Below are 14970 nucleotides of genomic sequence, written 5' to 3'. Positions count from 1 at the left end.
GATGGTGAGGGACAGCTGTTCATCTTGAGCCTTTTCTAGGTAATTTCTAGGAGACTTGTTAAACTGTACTTATTTGTAAATTCTGACTGTGCTACTCCTAGTTAGATACTAGAGAGGGAATTCTTATTTGTCTCTCATCCTCACCCCAGCTGGGTTGATTTCAATGCAATTTCAGGACTCCACCTCTGAGCTTGTTTGCCTGCAAAGCCAGGGCTGTTCCAGCTTGATGGAAACTCAGGAGGATACAGCATGGAATAACAGAAATAGCTTTTCTTCAGTTAGAGTTACATGACAAAGATTGAGAGATATAAAAAGTTACTTCTAAAATCTGTTTTCATTATTGTCTTTTCAGTTGTGCAGCATCTTGTATCACTTCCATAAGCCTTATATTTCTGTTCATTCCTTGAAAATTGTTACAGCTGATCGATAGGAATTTTTTTCCACTAAGATAACAAAACATGAACATAATACACAATAATATGTAATAATATGTAACTGCACCCTTTGATGTTATGTGATGTATTATATTAAAGATGCTATAAAAAGCTTGAATTAAATGATCAGCCCCTGTGCCCCTCTGCTTGTTCCCATACAGGACACCTGTGTAGGCCTTTCTTCTCTGCAGTCCTGAGACTCAAGGCTCAAGCTCTAATTCTCTGTTGGGAGTAAAGGGAGGATGTTATTTATTCCTTTTCTTTAATCTCTCACTAGAGAATTTAGTACATACCTGGTGGCTTTTGCTTTCATCTCTGTTCAAGACAGTTGTGGAAGTCCAAGTAGCCTGGACAATTCTTCATTACTACTGCTGATAAAATTAGGGCAAAACTGACTTTGGCTTTCCCCCCACACCCACAACTGAGAGATCAGTAGCATAAACTGGAATCAGTTTCTAATGAGTATGAAAGGATTGAAAGCACCTAGTCCAAACAAATTACTGAAATGCACTTCAAACCTGTTTCCACAGGGATGTATTGACATTATCTGAATTATTCATACTTACTGGCATTTATTTTTCTAGATCTCCACTGTCGAAGAGGGACTGTATAGGGATTTTTTTTTGACAACAGTAGTGGTTTTTTGGAGGGAGTGGGAAAGGAAGGCTTTGTGGTCTCATTTGTTCTATTTATTCCCTATGTTATTTATAATTTTGTAGGTTTAAATTTAGCAACTCTTTCCTATCTGACATCTTTCCACATATCAGAATTCTGTTATCAGTGTAGAAGTCATAAAGTCATAGAATGATTTGGGTCAGAAGGGACCTTAAAGATTACCTGGTTCCACCCCCCTACCATGGGCAGGAACTGCTTCCACTAGATCAGGGTGCACAGGGCCCTCTCCAACCTGGCCTCAAACAGGGATTGCTCTCAGTGAAACTTTTTAATCCCATGTCCTGAATAACAGGGAGTGTCTGCTGCTTTTGTTGAGAATGTCAGAAGCTTGCTGGTTTGTTTGTGATGGATTAGCAAAGTGTGTTTGCCTAGTTCTTCTCTATGGATATGAAAAAAATCTGTGCATTTATAGTGTTATTGCTTCAGTTGAAAATGTATTCCTGTCACAGTTTATTGCTGTGTCTGCAAGTCACACACTCCACATTCACTTGATGACTTTGTCAGATTGAATTTGTACTTCCTGCTACCAGTAGGAATCCTTTGCATTACCTTCTGTTTCAAGAAATATGGAATTATTAGTGGTGAATGATTACCACATGATATTTAACATTGTTAGTGTGTCAGATATATACATACAGGTTAAATAAAAAATCTTCTATAATTCTGTCTTTATTCTAAAAACTGAGTAAATGTGAATATGCTTTTGGCAGAAAGGCAATTTCAAAGAAATCTTACTGCATACATGGAAAACAACCTCTCCTATTAACTATGTTGCATAGCATTCTGAGATACATATCCCATTATGTAAGTTGTTTCCAAATGTGTAGTACTGACAGAGCTTCCTCTTTTATTAGGATCGGTTCATGTCAAGCCTAAACTGGTAGATGAAACACAGATAAGTAAATATAGTAAAAATAATTCAGTGGTGCTCTTTCTATGTAATCTTTCCAGCTGATAGGGGAAAAGAATGATCATGTACCTTTTTAAGACTTTTTTTCTGGGCAGTGGAGCTTTCAGTGTTTTCCAGAGTTTGTGCTGTTTTCATCCTTGGAGGTTTTCAAGACTTGCTTAGAAAAGTTCTTGAGCAACCTCATCTAATCTCATTGCTGATCCTGCTGTGAGCAGGAGGTTGTACTAGAGATCTCTCAATGTCCCTTTCAGCCTGAATTATTCTGCAATTCTAATATATAAGTAGAATGATTCTAAACTTCAAAGCTTCACTCTAAAGATACTCTTTAAGGTTCTGAAGAAACTGGAGAATCAGAACTTCATCTCCTTTTTGTCAGAGTTGTTGTAATAGTTTCAGCGTAAAGTGTACTGTATAGGTGATACCAAGAGTTTATGGATTAAAAGCTTTAAGAGAAATTCCTAAAATTTGTGGAATTAGAAGAGAGCATTAACAAGTATCAAAAAGACTCGTATCCTAGAGGGTGGATGGATATAACTGAATTTTGTTTCTTTAGCATGCGAGTGGTTTCTAAATCTGGCTCAGCTCTGCTTTCCATAAAAATGTAGGATGGTGTCCTACTGCCCTGTTCTGCAGTTCACCTGAACCTGCTGCTAGATTTTACTTTCTAGGTCCCAAAACATTCTTCCCACAAAAGATTCTGTGTGGTGCTGTGGAGAAAGAGCCATTCCCACAGGAATGCCACCACTGTCCAGCCAGGCACTCTGGCCACTCACTGTACACTTCAGCTGAATGTTTGACGGGGTGTCCCTGAGAAGAGATTGGCCTCAGCAGAGATTTCTTTTGGGAACAGGCCACTGCTGGTTCATGAGCCTTGTTGTGCATTCTCGATGAGCTTCTACTGCAAGGCAGAACCTCTGACTTGTGATTCCTTAAGAACACCCATTGATAGAGTCCTCGTGATTCTCTACTCTGCTGGTTTTTATTGTAGTGTATCCAAATTTAATTTACTTTTCTGCATGTTCTTCTCTTTTTTGATGTGTTGTGTTGCTGTAGTGGCATTCTTGTCAGATTGTTCATGAGCTCTGTATTTGTAGTTGTTTTGAAACAAAATGGGTTTTGCCTAGGTACTTTCTTGTTCTTCAGTTTGGTCCCTTTTTTGTTTTGTCACAGATTTTTACTCTTCCTAAAAGTGAGCTAACCCAAGAAAACACACAGATAACTCTGGCAATAGAGTGGCACAGCAAGAGCTAAAGAAATGTTATTATCAACAACAGTGGGTATTTTACTGAGATATACACTAAAATGCATCAGGAGCTTAACTTCTATAACCACCACAAGAAAAAATCTGGTTCTTTTCCAACACATTAAGGAAAAAAAAAAAAGCAGTTAAAATTGACAGACAGAAAAGTTTGCTAAAATAATCTTTGCCTACCTTAATTTTAAAAGTTCATATATCTGAATCCTTGTTCTATAGATATCGGGGTTGATGATAGAAAATTACTGTCTGTTGTCACAGCACTGCATTTGCTCAAAAGAATAAATGTTAATTATTGTTTAAACTTCTGTGTTCATAGAAAATTCAATTGTGTAATTTATTTGCAGGTTTTTAATGCAGAAACAGCAGAGCTCTTGAGTCACCATCAAGTGGAAATAAAGCAAGAATTCCCTAGAGAAGGGTATGATTTTATTTTTTTTTTCCATTTGTGTACAGTTTGATAGAGGTTGTGAATTTTTATCTATGAGTCATCAAAACTGAAGCTGATTAATAATTCTTAGTGGCACAGTAACTGCTATAAAAAACTGGGCAGAAAAAATGACATAAAATAGCTCCCACTGGGTGTCTGGAATGTGCCTGAGTTACGGGAACTAAAAGTGCTTGGCTCAGGTCACTCATTTACATATCTAATGGCTAAATGTTGACAATTAAAACTAAAGTTTAAATGAGACTTAACATCTCATTTAAGGTGATAAAGCTGGTAATTTTTTACATTTGAATCACAGTCTTCATCTTGGGCCATAGAAATGCCTTTCTATTGTTTTTGAGGTTTTGTTTGTTTGTTTGCTCCTAACTAACCTACCATTTGCTGCCAGTGCCTTCTGTATAGAATAAGACAAAACAAAACTCTTTGCCTGTAGATATGTAAAACATGTTTTGTATCTATAATTGTATTAAAATGCTCAGCTTGTTTTTCAGGCTTGCATTCTTTTTTCTTTTTTGCATTTTTTTATTAACTGGTGTTTACTGTTTGTTAAAGATGGGTGGAACAAGATCCAAAGGAAATATTAAACTCTGTCTATGAATGTGTGGAAAAGACCTGTGAGAAAATGGCACAACTGAACATAAACATCGCTAACATAAGAGGTACTTATGGGTAGAGGGCTTCAACGTGGTTGAGCAATTCAGATACCACCATTTTTAAGTTAATAAATAGAAAGGGTGCATGTGCCAGCCTCAAACAAAATGTTAAATTGTATTTGAAACCAGGTTTTGGGGAGGAATAATGAGGAAATAAGTCCTCTGTGTACATTAGCAATGCAGAATCTACAAATTAGACTTAACCTAATCTTGTAAAATCACAGAGACAGGTGATGAAGAAATTCTGAAATTTAGTTTAGGACATTAATTTGAGAAAGCTGTTTTCCCTGTCAGTGTTGTTGCTGTCTCAATTTGTGGCCAAAAAAGAGAGAGCTTTAGAGCATATAGGTTAATCACCAAAGATGAGCTCTTAGAAGTAGTATTTCTAGATTATACCTTGAAAACGTTGGAAGCTTTTTATTTCCCATTTACTTTCCTCTTCTCCTTACCTGTTCCTCCCTCCTCTCCACCTCTCCATTCCCTTCCTCACCCCCCCAAAAGGGGAAAACAAACCTTCTGAAAAGGATACTTTCTATTTTGTCCTGAAGCCATTGGAGTCACCAATCAGAGAGAAACAACAGTGGTTTGGGACAAGACAACTGGAGAACCTCTTTATAATGCTATTGGTAACTATTATACTTTCTCTATGTAATATGTAATATCATAATACGAACATGTTATGGAAAAAATGCTTTTGTAGTTTCCTGTGCAGATCTGTTTGTGGCCTAGCCTGGTAATTTCTTGGATTTTTTGATATCTGTGTTGTACGAACTGTGTTTGTATACACACCAGTACAGTATAAAAAAGCCTATTCCAGAAAAATTATTAATAAATCAATATATTTGTTTTCAAAAAGACCCCTCAGTGTTCCTGAGGGGTTTCTGGCATAAAATGCTCTGAGTTGTACCCAATCACTTCCTTTGATATTTTCAGGTTGCTGTTGATCTAACTTAAAAGGAAAAATCATGTTAAGTAGGTTTAATGAATACTTATTGATGACTTAATGAATACTTATTAATACTCAGAGCTTTATTTTTAACTTACTTTAGCTTTTCAGATATTTTCAGCTGAAAAATGGCAATTGTCTAGAATTGTTTTGTTAAGTCGTGTCAAGTGCCAGATATAGTTTGGTGTACTATGACTGTAAAACCAGAACTTTTCTATAGCAAATATATGTAGTACACAGCTTTATCTTAAAACCTAGCTATACCTTGATAACTCCAACATAGTCCTGAAAGTTTACATAGAAATAGTAAATAATCATCCTGCTATTTGTTTTAACTTCTTAGTTTAGTCACAGTCATCTGCTGCAAAGTAGCATTAGTCACTTGCTTATAATTCTGATAAAGTAAATATCCTATTTGTGGAAAATCCTGCTTCTTTCTTAGATCGTTTGTTCTTTTAAATCAAATGGATTTATCTAACCATTTTAATTTTTACAACAGTGCCTTTAAAATACAATGGCAATACAATATTCTTTCAACTACATGAAAAGATAAAAATAGATGGGAATTCATTGGCAAGAGCTGCTGTTTCTTAGACGCAGGCTGAACATGTCACTTTTTGTGTATTAAATCACGTTTTTAGTGTGGCTTGACCTGAGAACCCAGTCAACAGTTGAACGTCTTCTTAAAAGAATTCCAGGAAAAAACAAAACTTTTTCTAAGGTAGGCGATATTCCAGAAAATTTAAATGGTAGCTGCTGCAATATATAGTGTTTTGGAGATATGTGTTTAAAATTCCCCAAAACAAAGTCAGTTGTAGTTTCTAGTCCCTTCTTCGCTTGTCAAATAATAAAAAATGAGCATAAGACACCAATCTGAGACTAGAAAAATTTTTATCTCCTTAAAATAAATGTTTAATACTCATTTAATTTCTCACTGAAGAAGTTACATGAGTAATAGTGAGACCTAATTCTGTGCTATCTAGCCAATATAAAATAAATATTACACACAAAAATTAAGTAGAAAAAAAAAAAAAGGGAAGTAATTTACTGGTATGAAATGTATTGTTCATTCTTGTGCCTTAATATTGAAATTAATTGCATCTAATCTGACAACAAGGAAGATTGTTCATAAAGAGCAAATTCACTTTTTTTTTGTGATCATATACATAACAATTTGGAAACTAAATGCTTGCAAAAAGATGTCACAATTGTTTGATTAATGTTGTCCTTTACTGATTGAATAAGTATTATGTATTTTTTATATTATATGTTTTCCTATAGGCAGAAGACAGATGTCAAAAAGTATATAAACTTAGCTGATTTTCAAGTTCTAGTAGAATGCAAATGTCATCTTTCCTGTGTTGTTCTGCTCATTTTTGTTGTTGTTACTTATTGTCTAGTCATATGGAGATACCCTAGATAAGACAGGCTTTCTGCAAACAGCTTCTTCCACGAAGATGATCTTTGGACTGCATTTAGATCAGCTTTGATCTTTATCCATTATTGTACTGGTCATTTGATTTTGATGTTTTCAGACTTGCATGTTGTATGCTTAGTACTTATTTAAATAATTGCACAAGTTTGTGTAAGTTCTCTGAATTTTGTATTTTTTTTCCCTTACTATCACAATTTTTACATATAACAACAGTATTTATGGAAAAGATAATTGCATGGTGTTTAAATTGTTTTTTTTTAATTTTACAGTTTAAGACCGGTCTTCCACTTAGCACTTATTTTAGTGCAGTGAAACTTCGGTGGCTTTTGGATAACGTGGAAGAGATTAGGAAAGCAGTTGAGGATCAAAGAGCTATGTTTGGGACTATTGATTCATGGCTTATATGGGTATGTATTTGTGAGCTTATTATCACTCTTCATACAGTGAATTTCCATATCATGTAAATCTCCGTGCATGTGATACACGATGCCCACTGATGACACAATGATGTAAATTAAAGCTACTAAAGGAATTCCAATCTTGTAATTGAATTGAATTACTGAAGTAATTCATCCTGCAAGATGAACTTTTACCATCCCTGTACCACTGGATTTTTTTCTAGATGCTTATGTGTAACTTACCGTTACAGTTTGCTGTAAAACTTTGATCACACTTTCAGAAAAATCTTGGACTTTAGAAAGGTTTATTAGGTCTGCCTCTCTAGTTGCAGAAATACCAGAGTTTCTAATCCCAAGGTGAAAACTTTGTGATTTTGAATTTTTTTTGTAATTTGTTGAAGTAAGAATGTATCTATCCCCTTGATGAATGCTGTGATGTTTTTGTTCAGAGTTTGACAGGTGGAAAGAATGGAGGCATTCACTGTACAGATGTCACCAACGCCAGTAGAACGATGTTATTCAACATTCATTCCTTGGAATGGGATCCTGAGCTTTGCAAGTAAGCTCAGTTTTTCAGTAATACTTTTATTTAAATAGTTTCTAACTTGTTTAAAGGTAAGAATCTCTTATCTAAACTGAAATTAGCAGCTACTGTTCTATTTACTGTTGACATTAACGACTAAGACTCATTGTTCTCCAGATGTCCAATTTACAATGGTCTGGATTAATTAAAAGTAGCAGAATCTTTCTGTAGATGGAGGCCTGGTTCATGGCAGCAATTTAGCTCAGCTGATTAGAGCATGATGCTAATAATGCCCAGGTTCTGGGTTCAGTCCCTGGACGGGCCATTCATTTAAGATGCTTGTGGGTCCTTTCCAACTCAGAATATTGTGATTTAATAGTTTCTGTATTACTTAATCAAATTCGTAAACTATCTGGAATGATAGTGGCTCTATTTGAAATTTGAATTTACTAACAAGTGTATTATTAAGATATTGTTGGAAGAGGCATGAATTTCTATGTAAAAGAGTTGGATTTATCCTCAAAGACTGAAATATATGCTATTTTACTCCAAAATCCTGTGTCCAACGTAACAAGTGGAAAAACACATAGCTATAGATTAAAACCTAGAAACAAAAGTTCCTTTTATAGTTGTTTTTCTCTTTATAGCTTAAACTTATTTAAGAAAATATATCCAAAATGCTTTCTGATTTAGCACTGAATATATAATATACTTTGTTTTTTGTTGTGTTCAGGTTCTTTGATATTCCTATGGAAATACTTCCAAATGTACGAAGCTCCTCTGAGATTTATGGCCTGATGGTATGTTTTCCAGTATTTGTGTAAAATTCATCTTGTAAAAATATAATTGTATCCATTTGGATTTGAATTTGACAGATTCTATAGATTAGGACTAATGGCTTTTTCTGTTGTATTGTTTGGTTTATGGTTAGTACACTTTTATCTACTGTTATATAATATTATAGGAAGTTGAGTATTTGATTACTTTAATGCAGCACCAATTCTTCTGACACAGTGGCATCTAATTAATGAAATTCAAGATTGGATAAACTGGATTTTGTGATTTTGCCTTCTTTTTCCTTGTAATTTGAGCTATTGTTAAACAAGAATACATGTATTTTCTAGTGAAAACAAGTTACAAGATGGATTTTTTTAAGTAGGACTCTAACTTCCCTGAAATGTTAATATTTTTGCTGGTGTGTTAATGGAAAGGCCACTAGAAGTCATTGCTGACGTTTATTTATGTGAAGATTGGATAAGAGTGAGTTGTATTAAGTTGAATGAGCAAGGTAAATGGAAAAAGATACTGCCTGACCACCAGAACAGAATTGCTCATCACTTTAAATGTGAACTTCTGTTTCTCTTCCCCTTTCTTTCCATTTTTTTTTTCTTTTCTTCCTTTTGCTGGCTGTAGAAAATCTGTCCTAGCCGGGTGAGTAGAGGCTTCCATTAGGCTGACCACCTATATCTTACCCATTCTGCTCAGATGCTGTGCATTTTCATTGGTTTAAGGATTAGATGAAGTGCACTTTCTAGGCCAATAAACTTGCTGTGTGTTTCCAAATCTGAGATAATACAATTAGAGTTCTTTCCAAAATTGTTTCTAAAATGTAATCTTCAATGTATGTGTTTGTCTTAATTTCCACGCTGCTGAATATTTCTTTTTATAGTGAGCTAAGAAATACAGCTACTGGCTAATAAAAGTTAGCTATAGCATTTTGTAAACGAGAAAAACTGTCCATTCCATCTAAAAATGTTAATTCTATGGTAGCTAAACATCAGACTCATGTAGAGCTTTTTAGTGCATTTATAAGCACAGATATTTTAAATCCAGTTAATTAAAATGAGAAGTAAAGAAAAATAAATTCAGATTGGAAATACACTTGCATGGCTTTATTGAAAATGCATTTTCACAATTGCACAAAAAAAAAAAAAAATAAAGAAATTAGTAGAAATTATCATTAAATAGTTAAATAATTAAATAAAATTTTCAGGATACCTTCATTAAGTTTGCACATGGCACTGAGTAGGGCAGAAGTGTTGATATGCTAGAGGGCAGGAAGGGTCTGTGGAGGGATCTGGACAGGCTGGAGTGATGGGCTGAGACCAATTCTGAGAGGTTCAACAAGGCCAGGTGCCAGGTCCTGCCCTTGGGTCATAACAACCCCAGGGAGAGCTACAGGCTGGGGGAGGAGTGGCTGGAAATGTGCCCAGAGGAAAAGGAGCTGGGTTTGCTGGTCAACAGCAGCTGAACATGAGCCAGGTGTGCCCAGGGGCCAGGAAGGCCAAAGGCACCTGGGCTGGATCAGCAATGGTGTGGCAGCAGCAGCAGGGCAGGGATTGTCCCCCTGGACTCGGCACTGCTGAGGCCACACCTCAAATGCTGTGTCCAGTTTTGGGCCTCTCACTACAAGAAAGGCTCTGAGGGTCTGGAGCGAGTCCAGAGAAGGGCAGTGGAGCTGGGGAAGGGTCTGGAGCACAGGTCTGGTGAGGAGCAGCTGAGGGAGCTGGGGGTGCTCAGCCTGGAGAAAAGGAAGGTCAGAAGGGGATCTTACCACTCTCTATAACTGCCTGAAAGGAGGTTGTAGCCAGGTGGGGTTCGGTCTCTTCTCCCAGGTAACAGTGATAAAGCAAGAGCCTTCAAGGCTTGTCAAATATTGGAAGAGGCTGCCCAGAGAAGTGGTGAAGTCACCGTTCCTGGGGGTACTTAAAAGATGCATAGATGTGGCACTTAGGGACATGGGTTAGTGGTGGACTTGGCGGTGGTGGGTTAACAGTGGACATGATAATCTAAGAGGTCTTTTCCAATTTAAATGATTTTATGATTTTGTAACAGGACTATGAAAAACTGGTAGTGTTTGGAAGAAGGCCTATATGAGACTTAAAACGCTGTATCTTAAAATCAGGCATCTGTCTTTGCCTAGAGTGTTGCCACAGCCATTTTTTTCCTAATCACTTTATCATTTTGCACTTTTGCATTTTACACTTGGCATCTACTGCACAGATTACACTGAACTGGATTTTCTGTATAGTATTCTTTCAAGAAAATTTATGCTTGGAACTTGTGAGGTCACATAAAGTATATTTGTAAAACTTGTGCTCTCCATTTCTTAGTGATTTAGACATGAGCTGCATTAAGCTGAAACAAAGTGTATACCTGAACTGAACCACGTTGCTTACATGACCCTTCCTTGTTTTCCTTTGGGCGTTAGAAGTTTAGCTTATTTTTCATTGCCTTCAATTCTAGTCATGGGAAGCTAAACTCAGAGGTTTTCTTTCTTGTTTTGCAAAACAGGAATCTGGAGCTTTGACAGGCGTACCAATTTCTGGGGTAAGTCCTACTTCAGCTTATACTCTAACATGACAACCTGGAACTGTATGAACATATCTCCAAAGGAAAATCTTTAAAGATGACTGAATCCTGCTATAAATTAAGTTCTTGGTTTTTCACTTCAGGTTAAACAGGAAGTAGTCCTTTGAAGATGAATCACTATTTGGCTTGTTCCATTATTATTAAGGTCTGGCTGTGGAAATACAAATGAGAGCTTTAATGCATATATGTAGTGCTGTTGGAAACTTGGTATCTCTAAGTGAAAGACTAACATTACAAAATAGAAGCATGCTCTGCTTCATATATATAAAAGTATATACATAATCCAGACATGCTGGGCAAATTCTCAGCTTTTTCCAATGTATAAAGATAGTAAATTTTAGTTTTTATTTCTTTAAATTTCTCACCATAAGCAACAGAACACATTTCATTTGCAGTTCTTACAGAGGGAAAAGTAATAAAAAGCATAGCTTTTCTCTGTAGGTGTTTCCTTGCTTTCAATTACCTGTGTGCTACTAATAGATTATAGTCAAATATGTAATTCATGTGAGGACATGTGCTAAAGGAAAAAAATCTCTCACTTTCAGTGTTTGGGTGACCAGCATGCTGCCCTTGTTGGGCAAATGTGTTTTCAAGATGGACAAGCAAAAAACACGTAAGTTATTAGGAACCTAGTAAGATAAACACAATGTTCTGTTTTGAATTTAGTATTATGTTCTCTTTCAAGCAACTGCCAAATTCTTTTGTAGTTTACATGTAATTACCAATCTACCTTTTGAGTGTGTCGACCCACAAAGTAAACCATGTCATGACTCTCATATAAATTAATAAAGATATTAAGGTTACATGCTTGTGAGGTGTATCTTGGAACACAGTCACTGTAAGGAAAATCTCTATGTGACAGGGGGCTTTCATTTTAGTCTTCAAAACACAGATTAAAACAGTTGCAGTGACATTTACATGGTGACCTAAGGTAAAGCAAATTCAGGACAGTGAGTTAGATTGCATAGATTTGAATGACACAGCTTTGCTAGATAGGAAGGGTCCATTTCAGTTGAAGTGCTTAGTTTTGCTTCTATGTCTAGCTCAGAGCGGAGAATTTTACATTTGTTTTTACTGTTTCTCAGCCCCTTAATGTCCTTTATTTAAAATAGCTGATCAGTTAAATCAGGCAACTGGTATAATCAAACAATCATTGGAGGAAAAGCTGTCTGCTGAAATGACTTACTGTTCCATTTACAACCAGATGCTTAACTAAGCATGTAGGGACATACACATTCAAGTATGGGAGTTTCACAGGTATGATTACATATCAGTCTATCTTAATTTGTTTCTGTTACTGCTTTACTATTTCTTTTTCCAAATATAACTGAAGGCTATTAATTTTGAGGGTACTGATTTAAGCTATTAATTTTGAGGGTTTTAAAAAGGTGAGGAATATTTTTCTCAAGAATAACTTCTTAGAGTAAGTTGGAGTGGTTTGTAGTGCTTTGTACCCCTTACATTAAACTATGTTCTTATATGAGTGTGTATGCACACACATATATAATTTGGTCTTCAAATGGGAAACATGCCATTTTCAGAAATTTTTGAATGGGATGTGTCTAAAGAAAACCCTCTTTGTGACAGGAACAAAGTTGCTGAAAATTTCCCCTTTAATATTGTGAAATATTTTATAAAGTTGCTCTCAACTTGCTAATCAACTTAAATTGAAGTAGGTAAACACTACCACCAAAGAGGAATTTACACTTAGTTTTCAGCCATATTTCTCCTTGATCAAGTGTTAGACAAAAAATAGCAAGAGAGAGAGGCACAGAGACAGAGACGTGTGACTAGATTTTTCAGCTTCAGGCTGCATTAAAATCAACTTTTTGAGGATAGTTTTGTCATCAGTCAATGGTTGCAAAACCTTCAGGGGTCAAAAAGTGGTGTCTTGATTCTTCACAGGGGAATCATGGATTGCAGTAATAGGTTATTCTTTAAACATTCTGATTTTAACTTTGTTTTGCTTTCATGCTAGGTATGGAACAGGTTGTTTCTTGTTGTGCAACACAGGTCAGAAGGTAAGTTGCATTTTTGAGTTGTTTGTTTTTTTTGTTTTTCAGACTATTTAAGTTCTGAAACACGCTGTATGTTAGGCATTCTTGGACTTACTAATAACAATTATATTGCCAGACAAAGGGAAAAGCACATACCTGAAGCACAAATCTGAAGGAATAAAAGTAGCAATTTTTTCAAGGTGTTTCTGTGAGACTCAATTTCCTACCTCCTTAAATTTCCAAACAGAACTTTTCTTAACAAGTTTCTTCCCTTGTATATGTTTCTTCTTGTCACCCAGACAGGATTGTTATGTTATTTAACTGTGTGCTTTTTTCCTTGTCTTGTCTCTTTTATTTCTTCCCTTCTTTTTCTCTCATTATTTATTTATAGTTGAAGTTGATTAAATAGCACAAATCTCTGTCTTCCTTCTCATTTACATCACACCCTAAAGACCCCCAATTTTCTTCTGTAAGGAAGATGGAAAGATTTGAAGCAGTTTGTGGAAACAAGAATTAGCACCAGCAATATGAGTGTTCTATCTTAGGTGTTTGTTTAAAGTGACTGATAATTTACTTTGTTTAAACTTTTCATATTTCATTTGAAGGTTCAGTCCCTTGTTTATTATAATTTGAATGTTTTTATTTAAGTATTTTCTGCCTTTGTTCATGCTTTACCTTTTCTTTCCCCTTTCCCCATTTAGACTGTGTTTTCTGAGCATGGTCTTATAACCACAATAGCTTACAAAATGGGCAGAGACAAACCTGTTTTTTATGCACTAGAGGTAAGTTCAGTAATTTCTTCCTTTTTGTAATGATACATGTTCTTACTTACTTCTGTTATCTGGTTATTTTTATGGTATTTTCAGCTGTGCAGAAATGAAAACAGCTAGGTGTTATGCTTGTGTGCCTGAAGGCTTTTGTGTGGTTTTGGTTATCCCTGTCTCAGATCTATATCATGTAATGTAATAAAAAATATTTCTTCATTGCATCATTTATACTTTCAGAACTAGGTGGCTAAAACATTTTTTCTGTTACTCAGTCTCTCAAATTTTTTTCATTTAAAAATTTATCTTTTTTACCTCTTTGATACAGGTGCCTACTTACAGAATTTAGTTTCTCACTTCTCCAAACAATCTGAGGGCATCCAAGTTCTATAGAAAATTGTATTTATGCTCAAACTTCAGGGTTCATTGTTCTAAAGCTCTGCTTCTGCAGCACAGATCAACTGAGCACCTATTTGGCACCAAAGCTTTGTTTAGAACAACAAAATTGTTATTCTTCCATCTATGCTGTTTAATGTGCTAAGTATTGTAATATAATAATTATTCCCAAAACACATACACTGAATGCTGTTATTGAGCCTTTGTAGACAGACTGTATTTTCCATGTGAAACAAAGACAACACAGGATTTTCTTCACTGTGAGAATAGTTTGTGGTTTATGGTACTTTATTAGGATGTGGGAGGGTGCAATTGTTTCCTTTTCCTTCCCTGAGGAGAGTGTATCTTGCATTTGCCATGACCTGGCAAACTCTGGAATTTTTATTTTGTGTGGGTGTGTGAGAGGTTTGTTTTATTTTTAACCCAGGTTCTTAAAGCAAGAACTGAAACTGTCTTGAGAGTGATTTGAGTTCCTGCATGCTGAAACACCTGCACTTTGCTTCTTCACCTCCAAGTCTTTAATGATATTGTCTGAAAACATGGCTTCAACAGAAGCTTTTAAGTTTGCTTTGTCCTATATCCATGCTAGAACCATCTACAATCTGCTGGTTGAGATGCAGAGAGGCAGAAAATGTGGATTCAGCCTTTTTCTTTAATCAAACTGGTATCTTGTAACTGCAATAGTCAGCTGCTTAGAAAACCCCCCTGCCCCTTCTAGCAGTGGCTTTGAATGAATATATAATGCTGCTACTGTTTTACTTAGT

The 14970-nt window shown here is 35.7% G+C and overlaps 1 protein-coding gene across 4 annotated transcripts in view; it reads left to right on the top strand.

Annotated features, from left to right (window-relative positions):
- GK (glycerol kinase) overlaps positions 1 to 14970 on the top strand; it is a 34737-nt gene that overhangs the window by 4112 nt on the left and 15655 nt on the right. For 3 of the 4 annotated variants that reach the window (XM_058829639.1, XM_058829629.1, XM_058829609.1), the window contains exons 2-13: positions 3622 to 3695; positions 4275 to 4381; positions 4924 to 5001; positions 5963 to 6042; positions 7026 to 7163; positions 7604 to 7713; positions 8411 to 8477; positions 9091 to 9108; positions 10972 to 11007; positions 11595 to 11662; positions 13028 to 13070; positions 13748 to 13828. In XM_058829639.1, the coding sequence (XP_058685622.1) occupies positions 3622 to 3695; positions 4275 to 4381; positions 4924 to 5001; positions 5963 to 6042; positions 7026 to 7163; positions 7604 to 7713; positions 8411 to 8477; positions 9091 to 9108; positions 10972 to 11007; positions 11595 to 11662; positions 13028 to 13070; positions 13748 to 13828 (900 nt within the window). The remainder of the gene's footprint in view (positions 1 to 3621; positions 3696 to 4274; positions 4382 to 4923; positions 5002 to 5962; positions 6043 to 7025; positions 7164 to 7603; positions 7714 to 8410; positions 8478 to 9090; positions 9109 to 10971; positions 11008 to 11594; positions 11663 to 13027; positions 13071 to 13747; positions 13829 to 14970) is intronic. The other variant, XM_058829618.1, reaches the window with a different exon arrangement.

Source organism: Poecile atricapillus, chromosome 1 (assembly GCF_030490865.1).
Source record: "Poecile atricapillus isolate bPoeAtr1 chromosome 1, bPoeAtr1.hap1, whole genome shotgun sequence".
Taxonomy (NCBI): domain Eukaryota; kingdom Metazoa; phylum Chordata; class Aves; order Passeriformes; family Paridae; genus Poecile; species Poecile atricapillus.
The sequence above is the reverse complement of the archived record's forward strand: the minus strand, read 5'-3'. Positions and strand labels throughout refer to the sequence as shown.